Source organism: Haliotis asinina, chromosome 4, assembly GCF_037392515.1.
Source record: "Haliotis asinina isolate JCU_RB_2024 chromosome 4, JCU_Hal_asi_v2, whole genome shotgun sequence".
NCBI lineage: Eukaryota > Metazoa > Mollusca > Gastropoda > Lepetellida > Haliotidae > Haliotis > Haliotis asinina.
The window spans coordinates 9,091,984-9,114,159 of NC_090283.1; the positions used below are offsets into that span (position 1 = coordinate 9,091,984).

The window sequence follows — 22,176 nt, forward strand, 5'->3', positions numbered from 1 at the left end:
TGTCTTATTTTAATTTGTGTTTAGCTGTGTGGTTGTGCTTTTGCGTGTGAGCTGCTCTATGTTTGTCCGCGTTGTTGTGTGTCTTTGCGTCCACAGGTGTTTGAGCTTGTATGCGTGTTTCCGTACGCGTGTGTTTGTGTAAGTCCGTGCGTTTGTCTGTGTTGTGTGTGAATGTGGGTTTCTCTCTGAGTATCTCTTGTTTCCGTGTGTCCGTTGTACCGCATCGTCAAATATCAGGCACACCTGCCTGATACAAATACAGTGCATATTGTGGAAGCATTGTAAATGTATATATCGCACTGTCTGTGACTCGCGTGTTTGGTTAACGGATCAGGGAGTAACTGTTTCATGTTACTGTATGTAGCGGCGGTATTTGAACTCTCGTTTCATATCATTGCACATCACCTTGGCATCATGAGGCGTTAGTGCGAAAGAAGGCCCCTTTGTTTCAGCCCCTTCTCCATCAGAAGGCTTGTTTCATTTACACTGTGTTAGTCTTGTTAAAGATGACGAGATGATTACGGACTATTGCAAGTCACTCCACAAGTTACACTCCATGGTGTGAAAAAAAAAAACACGGGCAAGATTTTTTTTGTTTATTGTCATTGTTTGAAAAGGAACAAGAGAAGAGTGTCATGTAGAAACGTAAGAAAATAATATATGATATTTCATACTTACAAGAGTAAAATATCGTGTCATACTTTTCTCCCACTACCTTTTATAAACTGGATACCAGGTAGTTTCCAACTGCATGAAAACCTGTCGCACGCTCATACTTTTAAGTTAATGTTTTCAGGCGTCGGTTCGATAGCTGTGCCCACTCGCACAAAGCGTCCAAACACTACCGTGCTCACAACTCGCACTAATCAGAACAGACTACAGGCTGGTGTGTCGCTAGGATCGCTTTAAGCAAGTGGGGAGCGGATTCAATTTTTCGCTTTGGGACAAAGTTTGAAGCCTGTGTCATGTGTACACTGCCCTGATATGCCACCGATACCGTATAGAGCGGCGTAAAATGTTATTCACTCACCGAGGGAACATATATACCATTTCATAGGCGAAAGGAAACGTGAAACTAAATGCAAGTGGACAGAGCAATGACAATGGTAGCTTCTGCAGTGAAAGTAGATAATTCCTTCGTATTAAAGCCACTTTATGAAGACGTCCCAAAGCATGCAACATATGCTACCTCCTTGAAGATAAAACTGAGACGTGTAGGAGATCAATTCATGCCAAGTAATACGTTTAACAGTAGTAAAAAGTGATCTTCACCTCTATACTTAGACACTGACAGAAGAGGGAGACTCCCAAAACTATGTCTATATCTTGCGAGTTTTTTTTAAATATGTGTTTATATTATAAGTGCATACATTAAGGAGTGACAAAATAAATGTATGAAAATGATAATGTTGACACAGATTGTAACAGCTTGGCACAGTTTAAATTTGAGACAATGTTATAAATCAATAAGGAACCATTTGCATTAAGGGGAGTCATTCATCCTTCCATCTGACAACGACCGATATAACCGGAATGGCATGTTTTGTACAGTGGTTTTTGGCAGTGACTGAATGTAATTGTTATCACAAACTTAAGGCCGCAGACAGTGAGAAATTGCTTATAAGGCCATATCACATATTTCATATAGCTCAGTGGTTCACTGAGCAGGTCGTGAGTTGGACTCTTATATTCTAAGCTGTCGTATTAATTGTGCGTCTACAGATTGTTTGAGATATTCTTGTCACGGAAAGGAAGTCCTGATGGATTATTTGAAGTCGGAGAGGAGAAAACCCAAATCATACTTTCACGCACAGCCACACACATACACACATTCAGACACGTTCTCTGCCTCACACACAGAAACAGACAGGCAGACACGCACTCAGACGCACTTCCAACTATCCAACTGATCAACATTGGCAACAAATAGTGTCCCTTTCAGACAGTCGATGCAGTTTCGTCATTTTCCTTCCTAGTGTATCCGTCGTCCTCGTCATCAATGTCAGTGACGACGGGGGCAGTGAGTGGTGATGCTGCTGCGCTGGTTGGTCTGCAGCTGACCCTTATAGAGACACCGGTGTTGAGGGCAACGTCTTTGTATCTCAATGGGACGATCATAAAGAATGAGCTGAGAATGAGGGTAATGCCCCCGGTGAGGAAGGAAGCCAGGTAGTTTCCAGTCACGTCATGAAGGAGACCTGGAACACAACATTGTTTGTTTGTTTGTGTATTTTGTTTGTTTAACGTCGCAGTCAGCTGCTCCCTTTACCTAGGAAACTGATAAATAAGCGGTGCAGACGTTCGCATTCACAATGAAAACCGAGATCCCAGGCTTCGATTGTCATCCTTGGCAAACCCTTCGTCATTGCTTTAACGAGTGGATGTCAACATGTGGTGAGCCTCGCCATGACAATGACATAAATGAAACTGTTTTTATGCTTCTATTTTCTACATATCGGTAAACGTCCAGCAAATTGGTTTGCTATCCCCATTTTATCTTGGAACCTCCCCAAACCGAAAAATCTGCAATATGTGCATCATAAACTTCAGGACATAAAATATGCAAGAAACGATTTGTGTGTTTGACGTTGGCAGAAGTGAAAAAAAAATGAAAGGTGTATATTAAAGTTCATAACAAGCAGTTTGAAACTACAAGCGCTTGTTATATTGACTCCCTCCTTCATGTTCACTGAAAGAGTTTGTTTTGAAGGCACTACCCAACATTTCCAGATGACTTCATCATGAGAACATACCTGATTCTAATGTTTACACAATTCATACGTGATGATAGCTTGAATATCTGGACGCAATGTTTGTGAAAGATCAAAGTTGGAATGGCCGTAAACAGCAGGCCCTGTCTTCATCTAGTTCAAGCAATCCAAATCTTTGGCTATTGGTAGTGACGGGAATACATTCAATGCCATTCTGAACATATTTCTGTGACATTATCTGATGATATACCATTATCCAGGAGGTACCAAATGACATATCGCTTTCACTATCTGCAATCATCTTACAAATGTTACAGTCAGATGTGTCGTGATGACTAATATCTCGTAAACCACATCACCCACATATGTGAAATTTTGCATATGGCTTGCTAACAATAAAATGGTAACTACACAAAATTCGGATATCGAGAATATAGTTAGGCTCACGTTCGCTATTGTATAGTCAGGTCCTTATACATAGAAAATTTCAAACGGATGTTTTCAAAGGGTCACGCTTGAGAACGATTTCAAAATCATTACCTACTTGTTTCAATAATCATTGGGGGAAAACACTTTAATTACCATTAACCGTTTGCCGGTCTTGAAAAAGGGTGTCCTGACTAAGGTGTACAGCCAAACAACGTCAGTGACAGGTAAAGATAAAATGTCATTATGACGTCACGGTGACATTTAACACACTGTGACGCAATTTCATCACATATCACATAATTTCATTATTGAAATTATCTCCAGTGACACATTTCTTAGCCTCCTCTGTAGGTCCTTCTAATGGTTGCCTGCATTGATATTCTAATTAAATGTTTCTCATAATCTAACTTCCGTATTGCACTCACCAGCTATTGGACCACCGATCATCTGTCCAAACCCGTTGATAAGCGCCAGACATCCATATCCTGTAGCAAACCGCCTCAGCCCTAAGATCCGAGCTAATATAGGCGCAAATAGGGTACCTATCCCGGCAGTGAAGCACCCGAACACGGCAGCTATCGCTATCAATCCGTCCCACGTCTTGGCTATGGGAGTCAATGTAACAGCAACACCGGCTATGATAAAGGATACTAGATACAAAAGTATAAGGTTCATTTTAGGGTGCTGAGCGAGAAGCCCCATGGCGAGGCGACCAAACACGTTAGCAAAGCCTATCCCTGATATCAACAATGTGCTCTTCTCTGTTCCAAGTCCACAGTTCTCGGCATAAGCTGCTATGTGGATATATGTGATAGATAAACCCACACATACCAAGAAGCTATTCAGACACGCCATCCAGTAGCATGGCTTCCTGAAGATACTTGTGTCCATCACATTTCGGGACACCGAACGCAGTTCCGGTCTTTTGATTGGTCGGATGAGCCCTGCGCAGACGCAGAGGTTGAGACACAAGCCTGCGAGTATTAGCATAGAACCCTTCCATGTGAAGTCCTCGACCAGGATGCGGATGAGAGGAGGGAACGCTATCGTGCCAACGCCAACGCCCATGACGGCCATCCCCGTTGCCATGTTGCGACGTCGTTCAAAGTAGTAGGTAACGGAGGAGATAGCGGCGAGATGAGCGATGCCGAACCCGACACCTATACACAAACTGAACAGTTAAAAGAAGTGTCGACATGTCATTAAGATAAGAAACGGAACATGCTTTACAGATGGTGAGTGTCGGTGGGTTTAATGAACAAATGTTGAAAACAGTAACCCGTCTTAAAGTTTCCAGTGACTCTCCCGCATTCGTGTAAATTGTGTTCATGATACACCATGAAAGGTTAAATGCAAGAGTCCTTTACATTCCATAAAATATTAATTTTCCTTGATCCTCCTATGATTCCCTTTACATTTATATTATGATATTGGTTAGTTTTATGGAATCATAAGGTTCATCATTTGAGGGACTGGAACAGATTCAGTAGGTTACATATAGGTTAACATCAAGTGTACACAGTGCACTCCCATTTCCTAAAACCGTTTGTACTTTTAATTCCGTACTACTTATTGCCTGGCTGCATGATGTCAAAATCTTGGGAATCTTGGTACACAAGTAATCTAGCTCTGTTGAGCAAGATGAACATATTTCAGCAAGATACGTTTGGATAAGCAACATAAGACAGGGTGTGTAAGATAAGTGATGATCAGGACCCTTCAGGTCAAACAGAATAACCTAGCCATGTTTGATACACCTTGACAAAATATAGGCAATAAACGCGAAATCTGCCCAAATATCGTCTTCGGTGAGAATGATATTGTTGATGACAGTGGTATTGATAAACGAGCAGGGAACTCGTGTATAAGTCCTGCGTGTGGCCATTGATTCCATCAGCCTGTAGTCTGGTTGGCTATTCAAGCAGACAGAGTCACTGATAATGATAGTGGGGAAACAAGTTACAGGAAGGTGATGTTGGTCAATACTAGTACCATTGTATCAGTTGAATCGTTTTGCTGGGTGTATAATATTGGTTGTACCAGTGCGGAGACGAGACTCTACTCGCAGACCAAGACCAAGCATTTATCCTGCGAGGGTACAGGAACAGAACAAACCCATGAGTATGGCCTCCTTTCAGAAAGCACTAAGGTGATCGTAAGTCACTAAGGTAGCCTGAGTGGAATGTTAAAGAATACGAGTTGAAAGGAAAAAGGATGCCCTGATCACCTCCTCCGCTCGTACAATGATTGAGTGTTTCGGAGACTAGAAGGGAGGGCGTGGGGGGCTATTTCCCATTAAAAAGCTTCAATAAATTATGGAGGTAGAACTAGATCTTGGATCTTCCAGTAACTCGCTCATCATGCCGCAGACCAGGGCTCGATTCCCCAAGTGGGTGCAGTGAGTGAAGCTTGTTTCTGGTGTCCCCACCCGTGATATTTGCTGTAATATTGCTAAAAGATGCGGAAAACCACTCTCAATGGTTTGCGCAATGGAGGAGTGGAATATACTATTTTGTCATTTTCTGGACTTGACTTATTAACACATACATACCAGAAATGACCCCGAAGGTTAAGTACAAGACTATGATGTTTGGGGCAAAGTAACTCAGTATGAGTCCGCTTGATGACGTCAGACCTCCTACAACCATGGTTACACGACACCCGAGTTTGTTGAGGAGTAAACTAGCGATAGGACCTGTAACAAAGGAGTTAATAATCCAAGTGGGTTTCATCCATCTAGACAAATACTTTCGACAGAGAACCAAACATTAATATATACATTTAGTTCTCAAATTAAAAATTTTCACGATAACAGTCATTTTCCGGGAGATCTCTTGTCTTGTCTCTTTCTGATGCAAAGTCTGAAACAATCAGGTAAGTCTGCTATTTCGTTATGAACATCTAACTACATAAATAATACTTAAAACAATGCCATTAGGCACGTCAAGTAGGTTGTTCGGGTTCGGTATAGAAAGTGAAACAACTATTGCAGTATATTGTAACATACTATTGAAATAGCGATAGTCTGTTGTGACCAACTATTGTGGTACTATTGCAGCAGTATTTTCACTCCTTGAATTGTCTCATTTGAAATAATTTCCCAAATGAATGTATTGTTAATGTAAAATAAAACAAGCAAAAGTAGTTTCAGCCTCTTTTAAGAACTAACAAGTAACCTGAAACCAAGATGAAGTTTGTTTAAGAGGTAACAGTGTCTGATAACACAAAATCAAAATGAAGGAATCTGGTACTACCTGTATTTTTTTAACTGAAGTTAATTACTAATTATCGATAGTCACACATACTTTCGATGCATCGATAGTTTATAGTTTCTACCATGGATAAATTGCTACAGGAGACTCAGCAAATTCGTCGAAGGGTTCCACGCATTCGACTTTCGGACCACCTGTGTCACCGTGTGCCGTGATAAACGCAGCTCCGTTACAGGAAGTCGACATTACTGGTTTCAGACAGGCGGTATTTAATGACCACAAGAAACTGAAGATAAAGGTGACACTGTCTGAACAGTGATTCCGTCACGTACAGTCGAGAACACATGGGGTCATAACAGCATCGCCATTTGTTATGGATAAGCAGAGAGCATGAAAATGAGGTATTATTATCTGTGAAGATAAGTGGTCAAGTGAATCGAAGATGGATGGTCAACGGTGCAATCCTTATAAAAACACCAAAGCAGTGTTTTTAGTGAAATGAATGTGTTCTTATAGCAGCAAGTCACCTGACAGTGTCAAGGAGTGATTCTGTCAAACACACAGACATGTTTCTCTGTGTCGACTCACTGCTGGAGTTCAACGTTAAGTGATTTCGGATCCTGCTGACAACAGGTGCAGATGATCTGTACAGCGTGCAGTGTATTGCTATAGATAGATACATACACGATGATGCACTGTTGACTCGCATCGGTAGTCTGTGATACCATATATATATATATATATATATATATATATATATATATGTGTGTGTGTGTGTGTGTGTGTGTATGTCTCTCTCTCTACATATATATATATATATATATATATATATATATATATATATATATATATATATATATATATATATATATATATATATATATATATATATATATATATATATATATATATATATATAGACAGACAGACAGATAGATAGATCCATTCTAGTGGTCTGGTCGAGGTCAAGAAAGGGGATAGATAGTCCGGACAAGGGCAAGTAACAAAACAGTAATACTGTGTACTCGAGAGTGAATTTTACGCAACATACAATATATATATTATTTATGACAACGCGGTGTGTATCGCTGTTTCATATGGGGATATTAGCATCTGCACTCAGGGTATCTGGCCACGGACAACTTAATAAACATAAAAATATCCAATCATTGCTGATAGTTGTCATGGCAACCTTTAGGAGTATTTGCAAATGAAAAATGTTATGAACCTACACAAAAGCATTTCAAGTGGCAATGGAGCTGCACACCTGCCCCAAACCTGATACACAATCAAATTATATTTTCCGTTATTTGCTATTCAAAGTGACTAAATACAATTGACTAACTACATCGCAGCTCCAGGATGTTCCATCCTACAGGAAACACTATATGAAACTACTCAGTATATCAATGTCAGCAGCAGGTAGGTCACGCTGTACTCGTGGGTTTCCGGAGTGCACGACGCAGACTGGATGACCTAAATTCGTGTGAATGTGGCCTTCTGACTATGCTAGACTACGCAGTATTTAACGAGCAAACAACATATAACCGAGGTTTAATATGTTTTTGAAATGTGCTGGATCCCAACTGAGACTGTTATAATCTAAGACGATACACCCGCATGTATTATAAGCGCCCAGTCAGCTGTAGCAAGCTCAGCGATCTCCAAACTTGTATGCTAATATTTACGTACAGACCTGTGAGCCTCACTGATACCTATACAGTCGTGTTGCAGGGTAACAAGGTCGTGTTCAAGGTGTGAGACAGAGGGAACCCAATTCAGTCGTGTACAGATTATCAATGCAGTGACTTGGCCCATTCTTGTGTGCTGGTCGAGGTCATAAAAGGGGATAGCCAGTCCGTGAACAAGGACAGTAATACTGACAGTGTGCATTCGAGTGTGAATGTTACTCAACATAGAATTAGCGAGTTGAGTCAGTGTGTGCAGTAATTGAGAGAATCATGTGATATCAATGTATACTCTTCAAACAAAGTAGGGGAACGTCAGGTTGTTCTATTTACGATTAAAACTATTTAGGAGATCTATCGGAGTCAATCAATGTTGATATGATAATATTGAATGTTTTGATAGTGCATCACCATTTGCACTTCCTTACAACCGTCGCTTTTGAAAGATGATTGGTGTATGTCATGCATGTGTGGGATTTTCGTTTTAAAAGAAACAAATGCTGACAAATGATGCAAGATGAGTGCCAAAATTAATATTCTAAGTGATTTCTCGACGTTCTCGCAAGACTGAAGCTGATGATATATTGCTTGTTTCAACTTTTTATTTGATGGAAAATATATGTTCTGTTTGTGAATAATGACGTTAGGCAGTGTGCATTACAGAAGCAGAATAGTCAGGATATCATGGAGTGTGTGTGTGTGTGTGTGTATTTATGTGTGGTGTTACAATCATGTGAATGTGGTGCTGTAGTTGTGCCAGTGTAGAGTTGAAATGGTTCCAGTGTAGTGTTATCATAGTGCTGAGTAGTGTTAAAGTGCCAATGTAGTGTTGTGATGTTTTCCAGTGTAGCGCTTTCATGTTCCAAATGCGTTGTCATACTGGTGCGGATGTGGTGCTATAATGGTCCAAGTTTGGTGTTACGTGGCCATTGTGGCTTTAAATTGTGTTGCTTTCGAGTTATTGATAGACTATTGATGTTATTTTGTTTGCTGTACTTTCGTATTTTTGAAATGGTGTTGATGTTGCCTTCTGGTGGTGTTGAAATGGTGTTGATGTTGCCTTCTGATGGTGTTGAAATGGTGTTGATGTTGCCTTCTGGTGGTGTTGAAATGGTGTTGATGTTGCCTTCTGGTGGTGTTGAAATGGTGTTGATGTTGCCTTCTGATGGTGTTGAAATGGTGTTGATGTTGCCTTCTGATGGTGTTGAAATGGTGTTGATGTTGCCTTCTGGTGGTGTTGAAATGGTGTTGATGTTGCCTTCTGGTGGTGTTGAAATGGTGTTGATGTTGCCTTCTGATAGTGTTGAAATGGTGTTGATGTTGCCTTCTGGTGGTGTTGAAATGGTGTTGATGTTGCCTTCTGGTGGTGTTGAAATGGTGTTGATGTTGCCTTCTGATGGTGTTGAAATGGTGTTGATGTTGCCTTCTGATGGTGTTGAAATGGTGTTGATGTTGCCTTCTGGTGGTGTTGAAATGGTGTTGATGTTGCCTTCTGGTGGTGTTGAAATGGTGTGTGAAAAGGTGTTGATGTTGCCTTCTGATAGTGTTGAAATGGTGTTGATGTTGCCTTCTGGTAGTGTTGCAATGGTGTAGATGTTGCGGCATGACGTCTTTGTGAAGGTATTGTTAGTGTAACATGTAGTAGTAGTGTAATAATGCTGGTGATGCGTCATTGTGGTGATGTAATGGTGTTGATGTTGCCTCATGGTGACGTTGTAATGACGTTGATGTTGCATCGTAATGGTGTTGCAAAACCGTCGGTGTGGTAAAGTGATATTACTATCGTGGTACTTTCACAATGCATAATGCTGTTTATCTATACTGACATCGTGACGCTGTCATAATGGTCATATCGTGTAATATCGTATACACAAGTGTAGTAAACCGCAATGACATATCAACTCACAAAACAAGTAACGGCTGACATGCCCTTCCGATAACGAACGTTCTACATCACCACAGCGACTATCGGTCACCTGAGGCTCACCCCACATAACACCAAGTCTGCAGATCAGACCCACAGCCAACCGAACAGCTTGAGATGTTGAGAAAAGAGAAATGTTACAACAGCCTGTCGGGGCTGTGGGGAGGCCAAGTGGTTAAAGTGTCACGCTAAAGGCCTGGGTTTTATTCCCCATATGGGTACAATGTGTGAAGCACATTTCTGGTGTCACTCTTTCTGATATTGCTGGAATGTTGCTAAATGTGACATTAAACTCATTCACACGGGGCTGTTGTGCAGTTCTTCTTATACACGTCAGTAGCAACGTCATTGCCCAGGTAGACTATTTGAACAGTCCCAAAAACAAGATCGATTTGTTCAATGGGTCATTGTCCCCTGTAGGTTTATAAGCAGTCTAACTAGTCTAACTATTCAGTGCTTGCAAAAAAAATTGTGTGCATATTTACAGACCCGGCACAAACTTTTGACTCTCAACAACGTTTGCTAAACATAAACATGCCCGTTGTAACACGTTTAAATCAACAGTGTTACATGATTCAGAGCACAAAGAGTATGATATCACTGAAGCCTTCATTCGACTTGCACAAACCTCTAAGATAAATTGGGCAGAGGGGTAGTCTAGTGGTGAAAGCGTTAGCTCGTCATGCCGAAGACCCGGGTTCGTTTCCCCACATGGGTACAATTCAAGAAGCCCATTCCTGGTGTCTTCGACGTGATAGGACTGGAATATTAATATAGTTTTTTACATCAATATTTAAAATGATACTTTTTAAGCACAAAATTATGAATGAGAGAGGTGTACTCTCCGCATATCTCGACTTGCAACTTTGAAGGATAGACTTAATATACATCTATGGGCTTATCATTCACGTACAGTTGGAGCAAGGCCAGTGGGTCATCTTCTGGAATCATATCATTACAAGTCAATGCATGACGCGTTTTTAACTAACATATTCAGGTGCAGGTTTAATTCACACCCTGCAACTTTTCCGATAATCATCATACTGATGCCACTGAAATATAAGCACATTTCCGCGAGTAAGTTAACGAGTCTGCATTTCCATACTGCCATGATGGATCGCCATGACTAAACGTCACGTATATTGGGCTGTCGTAGTGATGCAACTGATGAGAACCACAATACAACGGAACCACGTTATGTTCCCTTCATTTACGACTTCCTCAGCATTGAAGTCCAAATTTCCCCCTGGTTTTCATTTTGAATGGAAATATTTTTCAGGGCTACTGAAGTTTTGGGCCGATCTCAGTCGCGCTAGGGGACAGTCGCGCTAATGTCTGTGTTAGTAGAACAAATGAATGTCAAATGGACACTTGGGTTTGCAGTGGTATTCAATGATGTCTACTATCAGTGCAACTATGGGTTAGTACAGACTGACCTCATGAAGAGTAGCCATGTAAGGAACTGAACCATCCGTGACACATCCGCCAAGTGAGTGAGTGAGGTAGGTAGGTAGGTACATAGGAAGGTAGACAGCCATATAGGTAGGTAGGTAGGTAGGTAGGTAGGTAGGCATATATATATATGTAGGTAGGTCCATCCAGGAACGCGCGAAATAATGAATAGTTGTGGGGTATACATTGTAAACATGAATTTCGAAATTCTCTTAGCGCTAAGATAGTCGTAAGTGCCTTGCATTACCATTAAGTTACGACTATCATAGCGCTGAGAGAGCTTCGAAAAATCTAGGCCTGGTCACAAACAGATCCGGGTGAAATTTTAAACGTTTTCCACATCAGATTGTTTGCCAAAGTAAAGAAGTAGGAGAATATCTACAAAACTTTCCGTAATTCAAAATAATTAGCTTCGGCTCATGAGCTGCACATTATCTCTACCTGACGGTTTAATTGGTTATCTGACATTCTTTGTTTCCATAAGTGAACGTTCACGTCAGGTTGCATGTGAGATTACATATCCAGGTATTTTGCTTTTAATTCCTGTTTTCGCGAGATCGATACAAATCCGATCACAGACTTTTCAAAGGTACGAGGACAGGTAAACTCACGCTGAGAAAGCCGACTAGTATCTTTGCACTTATATTGGAATATGCATGGCTTTCATGTAGGAGTAGTGTTTGTATATATGTTGGGTTGTAGGGTTTTAACGGTTTGGGGATGGGAAGTTGGGGGTAAGATATGGTATGTTAAACGTACGGTGTTTGGGTGTTATGATGTACATGTCGAGATGCAAAATCATATCAGTCATTCTGTTGAAAAAGAAAATGAACGATACCAAGAACAAATGTGTTGGCAGTGCATGACTCACAATGTTGACGAATGTTGACATTGATACTAATGATTATGCCAGTTACAAAAAGTTAATTACATCAGTAATAACAAGTGTTCTGGTTTTGCTTTACCCACCTGCTGCAAACATCGACGCAGGCATAAGCGAACACGCCCATGCTGTGACTGCTTGCGAGGCTTGAAATTCTTCCAGGAAGATCACGTGATATATCCCCGTAGTCCATGAGATGCCAAAGCAGATGAAGTGGGCGAAAAAGGAGGCTGCTACTATTACCCACGCCCAGCCGCAGTCGATTTGATCAGGTCGATATTTGAACGCCATTGTTACGTTTGTTATACGAATGCCAACCCGAGAGCTGGTGGCGGTGTACACACACCTGTCACGCTCGCTGTCACGTCGTTATGTCGTGGTGTTTTCAAACACAAGGGGAATGCAGCCTGCTATTAGTCGTCAATGACATCGTTTCGCGGCCTACAATATAACCTCCGATTCACTGTTATCATATCGCAAACGATCAACACCTCTAAGAAAATTGGGTCATGTTGCACAATGTAAGAGCTCTGGCCGAATGGATTCAGATCCATTGACTGTATTTCACGTGACCTGGTGATGTTGAAGGCGGTCTTTTCCATGCTGGTCCCTCGTGACCTTCGTCACGGCCCAGAGAAATATCTGTACACGGTGAAGTGGAACAATGTCTGATCTAGCATGTGTTCCGACACGTCGAAGTCCGAGGCTGATGAATGGAGACACGGTAGATTAGTCAGCCACATACAGTACGACCGCAGTGTCGACCATGACGTTGTGAAGTACAGGGCAACCACTAGCAGGGGTCGTCGACGTTAGTGCGCAATGCATCCAAAACAGATTTGCACAGCTGGCCTAGTTTTCCGCTGACGCTCCACTTGTACGGGTTTTCCCGATAACGGAAAATAGGCTAAATTTAGAGCTAAAGGTTCAGGTGAGGTGTCCTCCTGAAAAGCACAGCTTCATACCATAACCCACTTCGCACGCACGCACACACACACAGTCAGGCACACGCCCGCTCATGCCCGCACACAAACACGCACACAAACACACACACACACACACAAACACACACACACACACACACACACACACACACACATAGTTGATATATATCGAGATTGTAACAATATATTTTCTATAAAATATTATTGAATTACCTATTAACGAACCGATATTTAGACAAGATATTTGGAATGTCAACAACATCATTGAAATTTATAAGAAATTGAAACAAAATGCCAGAAAATAGGTGAAATCAGGGGAAGGAACTTTAAAATGTTGACATTGAAGTCAAAATTTGAGCTTACGAGAAATATTTTAAAAACAATCGACACTACAAGACAACAATAGAAGATTTATAAATAGGTAAGAGAAAAAGATTAACTCTATAAAATCAAATACTTAGTATATATTTGAGAAAAATGGTTCAAGTGCCAAGAAAATTAATAAAATGACAGTAATGCATAGAAATCAGGTTACTTTTTAAGCAGTATGAAGGACGAAGAAATAATTAGAACAAAGAGGAATGTTTTGAAAGAATATGTTACCAATGTGGCGAAGTGTGAATTCCAAGCAATACTGTGGTGAGTGTAGACATCATACTAGCAGTGATAATTAGTGGTATCCAATAATCTAAGAGGGAGAGTTGTCTGTCTTTACCAAGAGGGAGCTTCTGTTAATGTTCCAGGTTTTGCGTAAGTGCAGTGAGGATTCTTTTACCGGCAGTTAATGAGCTGTATACGCTTAGAGGTGTTTTTCTGCAAACGTTGCAACTATCAGCTACATGTTTACTGTCGCACACATGAACGAGTGCCTGATGCTGAAAGCTGTGTACAGCATTCGAGCACATATATCTTCGACTCATGCTTGGGTCACGGCTATAATATCGATTTCGGTGGACTGTTATTACTGTGAATCTGTGTCATCAAACCTTCTCCTCCATCCCTTAGCCCCCACCCTCCTCCACACACACACACACACACACACACACAGACACACAGACAGACAGACAGACGAATGCATATATAATATCAGAGACCATACACCGATGTGGTCTCTGATAATACGACCAAACAAATGGTTTGACAGATTCAGTGTCTATGGTCATTCATTGTCACGAGTGTAATCTCATATTTCCGATGGTGGTAACTAGTTCAGGACATCCATCGTCCATAATTTAACAAACAAACATTTGTATCCAAGACTTAATTGGGGTCATTCCCATTACGACTACTCCCAGTTTGACTACCCGTCAAATACACAACCTGTTCCGGTGGGTTTTAATCACTAGCTCTCTCCCCTCCATCAGGGAGTCTGTTCCACCAACATTATGAACAATCATAGCTGTACAAGGTCCGTGCAATATCTATTCAGCTAATTACATGTGTCATTGCTGTGGAAGCGTTCAAGTATACATATATACTGAGTTATATGATATACAGTAAATAGTTAGTGAATTATAATGTGTATAACTACTGGCAGCACAAGCCACACAGACATTGTAAACACTGTGATAGGTCCGCCAATGACATTTCAATGAAACACTGGTGCTTTAATATAGTTTAAAGTTATTGTTTTATTTCATTTTATTTTATTTCGTTCAAAGGAGAAGCATGTATGGGTGACCAAGCCTAGTGGCTTATAAAAAACCGCCCCACTGCACTATTCCAGTAGCTGGATACATAACTGGAATAATTTGACCACAAAACAATAATGCTCAGAATAAATAACAGATAAATGATTGAATTAGAAATATATTCTTTCGGTGCGGGTGTAGGGTATGACTAGCAATGAAATGATCTGCCTCAGAAGTTATATAAAACGTGTGGTGATAATCTCCAAAAGCGGCTATTTTAAGACATGAACTGTTGCAATGAGAGTTGAGAATGTCACTATATGTGGAGTCATTCAATGCACCGTTATCTTATAAAGTAGTTTTAACACCGTATCCTTGAATATACAAACACACACTTCTTAATTTTTGATAGTTGTAAAATGGTAGGGAATGGCGTCTTTGTTATGATGACCACATGGACACTTAGATGTTTCCGATATGTGTCGATTATATCTGCCTGAAATTATATTTTTCCAAAATGTGAATTTCTGTTCGGTTTATCATAGTTTCTCGCCGATTCATGACGGAGTTGTGAAATCGAAATATCGGATGTTCGAGATAGCGGAGCATGTCCGGTGAGACAGATCAAACAACTTCATTATAATTGCATCTTCAGCATTATCAGTATAAAGGGAATTTACATGCTGGATAACGACAGAGCTCTCTCGAACTCTTTCGGGAAATGCTCATTTGCACTTCGAGATAAAGGTACAGAAAAATACAATGGTGGAACAAGGCTCAGGGCTCAAGAAAAGGATGATGTTTCTTTATTTGCATTTTTTTTTTTTTTTTTTGGGGGGGGGGGGGGGGGGTCAAACGTATCTCAGATTCTTCGTGGCAGTATAACAGGTTCGACATATCGAAGCATTCGATAAAAAGGAGCTCGGGAAAATCACATGTACATTTAAGCAGCAAAAGATGGTGCACGCTCCCTATTTCTGTGTATAGTAGGGTTTGGGAATTGATACGAATAGTTTGTTTCAGACATAATTTTAGAGCTGTAAATATTTTGTTTTACAAATAGTTTACATACATTTTAATATGGTGTGGGAGGATGCTATCCAGCCAGGGTTTAGTCATAATTCAATACACTTTGTTCAGAGTTAATGAAAATATGGGAATATGGGATTTGGAAGGGAACCCAAGTGAGTTGGGAATTCTGAATCTGGGCAATTCTAGCCTTGCTTCCTTTAGGGCTCTAGTATTGCAGAGACAATAACGTGGCTCAGGGACTATGAGACAGACTAACCCATTCAATCAGTGACTCCCTTCACACGACTCTCTCGTTTCTGTACGGTTCCTCCACTTAAGCTTTGATCTCGAAATTGACCTGTTTAAGTAAGCAACATAATATCCCTGTCTCGTATCTGCATCTACACATCATCCACCTGACATGCAATGAGTACTTGTGTTAATGCATTTCCTGACATGGAACCTGATAGTTACATTCAGCACCTGCACAAGGTGAAACCACTTCAGCTACATCAGGGGGTGTTCGGAATTCGAATCACCGCATGATAGTGATTTGGAATTTGTTAATCGTGTCTTTCATACAGATGGTATATTGCTGCTTATCTTACCTCACACAAGAATGTCGCTTTCTGATTGGCTAAGCGCTATTCTATTATTTTCAATGTACCCCGCTTACAGGCGATGTATTATTTTCAATGTACACCGCTGGGAATTCCGAACTCTTTTGGTGCTTCATGGTAGTACTTTTTTATCTCGAACAAAATTGAATCACGCATCAAGCACCGATGTTTTGCGATTGAAAATCGATGGAAGGGAGCTAACTCTAAATCTGTTTACCTTGTGTCGTCTGCAAATTCAACAGAAGTGCTTCAAACAGTTCAAAATTAAAATTCAGGTGTTCGGTAAGATAAATACGTTGTACACTGATCCCTCGGGGTCCATGGGATCATGCACCCTCGAGGTTTCTTTATGTTCACCTCGCCCTGGGAGTTTGTTTATGTTCCACGAGCCCGTAGGGTTCGGCGAGGGGGTACATGAACCCATGGCCCCCCTAGCGACCAGCCAACAACTTCTAATATGCATTGAGAAAATGATAATGATAATTTTGGTTCTATCCCTTCAAACAATATGTGCTTGAGGTGGCAGAAAAACCATAAGTAGTGAGGGTTCTAGACAAATGTTGAACTCACAAGAAAGGCTATGGTGCTATAACGCCTTGAAAAACATCGGTTAAACTCGGATTCGTACTTATAACCATGCTCCTGTCGTGTCCAAGTGGCACAACATTGTTGTATCTTAGATGATCTAAGACTGAAGTTAAAACATTTCTCTAAATGCCGTCATTTGGACTCCGAGGAGAGGTTTTAATCTCTGTGACAGTATGGATATAACGCTTTCTTCCTCGGAAACGAGGTTGTGGTCGAAGTGACAATATTATCGTAAGTAATATTATATTGACCCCTTTTATTGACCGATTCCAAGATTGAAATTGTTATGTTATAAGTAATGTCATGTAAAATCCTAATGTCCATCAATAAAATACATATTTTACTACCAGTAGAAAGTAATTTTGATTTTGTAAGTCGGTAAAAACAAACTTAAATAGCATTCATCCTCAGACAGGGCGTTTTTGAAAATCGTGAAGTCACAGGCTAAAGTCCGCTAGAATTATTGATATCATGATTTGTTTTCATCAAGTTAGAAAATCAAAACTACTTTTTACTTGTAGTTAAATATGCATTTGAATCATGGCCAAAAGGAATTTGCATGACACAACTTTTAACTTACGGACTTCTTCCAGGGAAGCAAGGTGGGGGTCGAAGTGACATTTATATTGCAAGCAATGTTATATTGACCTCCACCTCACTTCCAAGAGTGAAACTGTTATGTTATAAGCAATGACATGCAAAATCCTATTGTCCATCAATAAAATACATATTTTACTACCAGAAGAAAGTAATTGTCCTTTTGTAAGTGAGTGAAAACTTCCATTTGAATTAATGAGATTATGTATGGTTTGTTCTCATCAAGTTAGAAAATCAAAACTACATAAATACGTATTTGAATCATTATCAAAAGGAGTTTGCATGACACAACCTGTAACATAACCTAAGCGAGGTCGGGGTCGAAGTGAAAATACTGCGCGATAAATTTCTTCACTTGCTAAATTTACTTGGTTTGTAACGTTCACTCACCAGTATATAGATACTTGTCAATGTACGTCTTTATACTTGGTCTCATAATCCTAATTACTTTATAATCATACTTGTATGCATTTTGAAACAATAAAAAGAAGCGATTTGCGAATGTACAACAGGAATGTAATATGTAGACATTTCATAGTTTTCCTATATGAATCATAATTCGCACGCACGCCGTAGTGTATGTCGTCTGTTGAAAGCTACGACAACTTATTAAAAACAAAAAATGCAAATATTAAAATTAAAGTTATAGGAGCAATGTCAGGCTATTACCTTCTTCGAGGAATGTATCCATCACTATCCACAAAACAAGTGATATATAATTCATCTGCAGATTTCCCAAGTGATGTGTCGTTTAACAGTCTAATATACGAAAACGTGATGTATCGTTTCAGGTTTTTCACATTGCTGTATAGATTCATTGGTTACCAAAGATAGCACACCTGGCAAATAATTGTATAATGTGCGTCATTCTTTTTAAAACGTTATTTAGTTAGCCAATAATGAGCAATCAATCAATGAATTGGCTGTTAATCCTTTGAAAGAAGGGTGTTGTTTTACATAGACACAGACACGACAGAGTGTATTCAGTATAGATTAGTAAATGTATATACATAAACACTACCTTTTGACAAATCCCCCATTTAAATCCCCATAAAACTAATTAATCAATCAATCATAGTTGTTATCGGTTAATCCTTTGATCGATCCAGACAAAAGAAATGCCAGATGGGGGCCTTTTCGGGCAATCTAAGTGGCGTTACCACTAATTATACCTGTTATAAATTCATTAACTGAGCATCAAGTGAATGATGACAAATAACGTGTAGGTTTATACCACCTAACACGGATTACAACCTAGCGACACCAAGTGATTTTGACAGAATTGTCTATGAAAACAAGGGTTGTAACTCGAAAACTAGGGAAAACAGGAGACAAAACTAAATGATAGTAGATTGTGAGAACATATAGCTTTCATTTTTCTCAACAGCTTTTGCGATTTCAGGTTTGTACAAACCTGAAAACGAAATAGTTTAAGCCCTGAAATGTAGATGAATACTGCACAGACCCTCATTTCTATACCCACTATTACGTCACGCATACGCGCGGCTCTGATAGGTTGAAATTTCGTTTGCGGTTGAGAATTGTGCACTGTTGACAAAAAGGTCGATTTAAGGTAATTAAAGATCGAAATGAGCAGTTTTAACGACGGGGTGTCATATACAACGATGTCAGCAAGTGATTTTGCATTTGTACCCTATTAGGGTATATGTGACCTTTAAGAGCGTATGACTAGCAGCGTGTGACTGAATGATCTACAATGATCTGTTAGTGGAACATTCCTTTGGATGAGAGGTTGTCACCTTATCGTTGGAATACGTGATCAAAGTGGCCTGGTAATTGCCTGTCACCGTGTGTAGAGGCCGATCATTAGATCTGCCTGGATCATATTATAACTCCCTTACCAACCCTGTGTTCAGGTCGTTGCGTGACCTTACCATATTTCACATATATAGCCGATATGTTAATAGACCCTGATGTTTCTGATAGACATTTAGCTAGGAAGTAAATACTCACAACTGATATAAGGTGAGATTGCGAAGAGGCTTGATTCACAACGGAAAAGTGCTTCAACGTCCGTGGCTTAAAACACAAAGAGAACGCCGTACACACATGCGACGTGGTAACAGATATATGTCTCTTTTTTACTTCGGATACAACCATTTAGTTAATGTTGATTGGAAAGGGAAGAACAACATGTGGTATCCCCATTGCCGACATGCATAACATCAATATGTGTCAGCGGGTGAGTAATTTGTATGTGACAACCATTCAATCTAAAGTGCATGTGCAGTTCTGAATATGGCAAAGTTTCGTTTCTTTTCAAAGAGCTTGCTGAACTCCGACAAAACACCACCTTGCTAATGCTACGCTTCGTTGCCTTGATTATCTACGTGCAGTTAAATTCACATACACAAGCTGCTTCTGATGGCTTTTCAGTATGCTTAAGAACTAATCAGAATCACGTGTAGAACTTAATTACCGTCAGAGGTATCGTGTTCATATTCTTCCATGAAAATCCCAGCTGATATTTACATTGATAGCTCTTATTCTAAAGATACAATTTTGTCTTCAGAGAGTTCGTCTCGCGTTTATCTCCCTGGTATGCGCTACCGTCTGTCTTATTGCTGCACACGTAATGAGAGACGTAATACCTGGCTTCAACATCGTGAACGGGAAGAAAACGGGTACAATGAGAATGTCAACATACAGGCTCATAGATGAGAATATGCGTAGATCAGAACCAGGGGAAACAATCCAGGCTAAATACATCATCTACACGTGCAACGCAAGGAGATGTGGCGGTCTGGCTGACAGACTGAAAGGGATTGTAACAGCTTTTGTGTTAGCACAGATGCTTGGACGTCAGTTTGGTATCAGTATGTACAAACCGTGTGAGATCTCAGAGTTTGTCACTTCAAAGGACGTGGACTGGACAGTTGATAGTCGCACATTAGCACATTTGAAAAAGGAATGGATAGTTGATCTTGATGGCAGTAGCATGGGTGTTGCTATGGCTACAGGAGATCTGGAAGCAATGTTTCACAACGAAGGTATAATGTACACAGGAAATATAGATTTCGTCCCTTACCTCATGAAAAACCCGTTGTTTCAAAAAGTCTCTTGGGCTCGGAATTTAAGTCACCTTGACATTTATAGGCACGCTTTTGAAAAGCTATTCAGACTTTCGCATAAAACACAACGTACATTTGATGAAATAGTTGGATCGATTGATCAAAATCACCAAAAACTCGTCTGTGCGCATATACGCATGGGTAAAAGCAGGACACTCCCACGAGATAACAGTCGAAAGACTCTTCGGCCTGATCCGAAAAGTTTAATCCGTTTTCTGGAAGAGAAACTGCATCCGGGATATGATAAGCTGTTCATTGCAACAGACTCAGAGCAGGTTAGGGTGCAGTTTCAGAAGGCATTCCCTGAATCTTATCTCGAAGTGAAAGGGCAGATCATCCATATAGATCGTCCATCTGGAACCATTACATGCTCAGGGATGGAGAAGGTTTTCCTGGACCAATACATTTTGTCAGTATGTGACACTTTGGTGATGTCTGTCAGTGGTTTCAGTCGACTAGCCGCCATTCTGAGAGGACGTGACGATGATCTCTTTCTGGCCAGGGGAAAGAACATATCAACAAGTCCAAGACTTCCTCCAACATTGTAAGCTTGAGGTCTTGTCAGATCTCTGTGTATTTTGACAGAGACGGGAAACGCATTTCTCCGCTGCTACAAACTTCCAGGAATGCCTTGAAGCGGAAGGCATGCTTAGCTCATCAGACGCCAAAGACGTCCCACGAACAAAATCCATTTGCGAAAAAACATTTCTTGTTATAAAATTTCTTGGTATAAATGGAGATATTCTAGCAATAGTTTTGTTTGTCTACACAGCCATGTGTCCAGAATAGTGTGATGAATGGCAAGCGTATTGATACCATCAAACCTTCGGCAGTGTATTACGGTTGTGTATTTAATGAGTTAATCTGGAATACACAATTATCCAATTACTAGTTGTTTAACGAAGCACAAACATTGCTCCAGCTATATGTAGGCGTTTGTAAATAATTTCGCTTAGTTCATACCATCCAGGAAATGATGTTATGAAGCAATTTGATAGATAATATCAATAATGCCGGGCCCCGAATTTGACTACAGGGATCGATAGTTTGGCCCTAACATCACGTATAGGTTGCAGGGATGTTAGTCGGAAGGAAGAGACAGACACCACTCTAAGAATATATGAGACAATCCCTTTCCACATTTGTACGTACGACATCTTGAGCACGTGTATATGAAACACTCTGAAATAGTGATACCTGTGCTGATACAGGGTGAGGGTATCCTGCTTAATCGGATTTCACAAACACGGGCAAAGATTGCTCAGTCGATCACCTTAAAGTCATCGTGAACATTAGTACAAGAGACACCTTCCATGAGGTCTTGAATCATATTACCTTGATTAAGCAAAATTTATCAGCAGTCGAGTCATTGAACAATGACATTCGATCGGAAG

General features: G+C 40.3%; 2 protein-coding genes across 2 annotated transcripts; one reads left to right on the top strand and one right to left on the bottom strand.

Annotated features, from left to right (window-relative positions):
* Positions 1-582: 582 nt before the first annotated feature.
* On the bottom strand, positions 583-13,140 carry LOC137281241 (monocarboxylate transporter 13-like). The gene is made up of 4 exons (XM_067812385.1): positions 12,386-13,140; positions 5,692-5,835; positions 3,566-4,300; positions 583-2,198 (listed from the first exon to the last, which is right to left on the bottom strand). The coding sequence occupies exons 1-4, from the start codon at positions 12,588-12,590 to the stop codon at positions 1,939-1,941; spliced, it is 1,344 nt and encodes a 447-aa protein (XP_067668486.1). The 5' UTR covers positions 12,591-13,140; the 3' UTR covers positions 583-1,938.
* A 7,146-nt stretch (positions 13,141-20,286) lies between these two features.
* On the top strand, positions 20,287-21,330 carry LOC137280740 (uncharacterized). Its single transcript, XM_067811960.1, has one exon. The coding sequence runs from the start codon at positions 20,287-20,289 to the stop codon at positions 21,328-21,330; it is 1,044 nt and encodes a 347-aa protein (XP_067668061.1).
* The last annotated feature ends 846 nt before the right edge of the window (positions 21,331-22,176 follow it).

Coding starts and splice junctions, on each gene's coding strand:
- LOC137281241 (XM_067812385.1), bottom strand. CDS start 12,590: ATGGCGTTCAAATATCGACCTGATCAAATCGACTGCGGCTGGGCGTGG. Junction 5,836..12,385: donor TGCGTCGATGTTTGCAGCAG/GTGGGTAAAGCA, acceptor CCTTTGTTACAG/GTCCTATCGCTAGTTTACTC. Junction 4,301..5,691: donor AACCTTCGGGGTCATTTCTG/GTATGTATGTGT, acceptor GTTTGTGTATAG/GTGTCGGGTTCGGCATCGCT.
- LOC137280740 (XM_067811960.1), top strand. CDS start 20,287: ATGAGAGACGTAATACCTGGCTTCAACATCGTGAACGGGAAGAAAACG.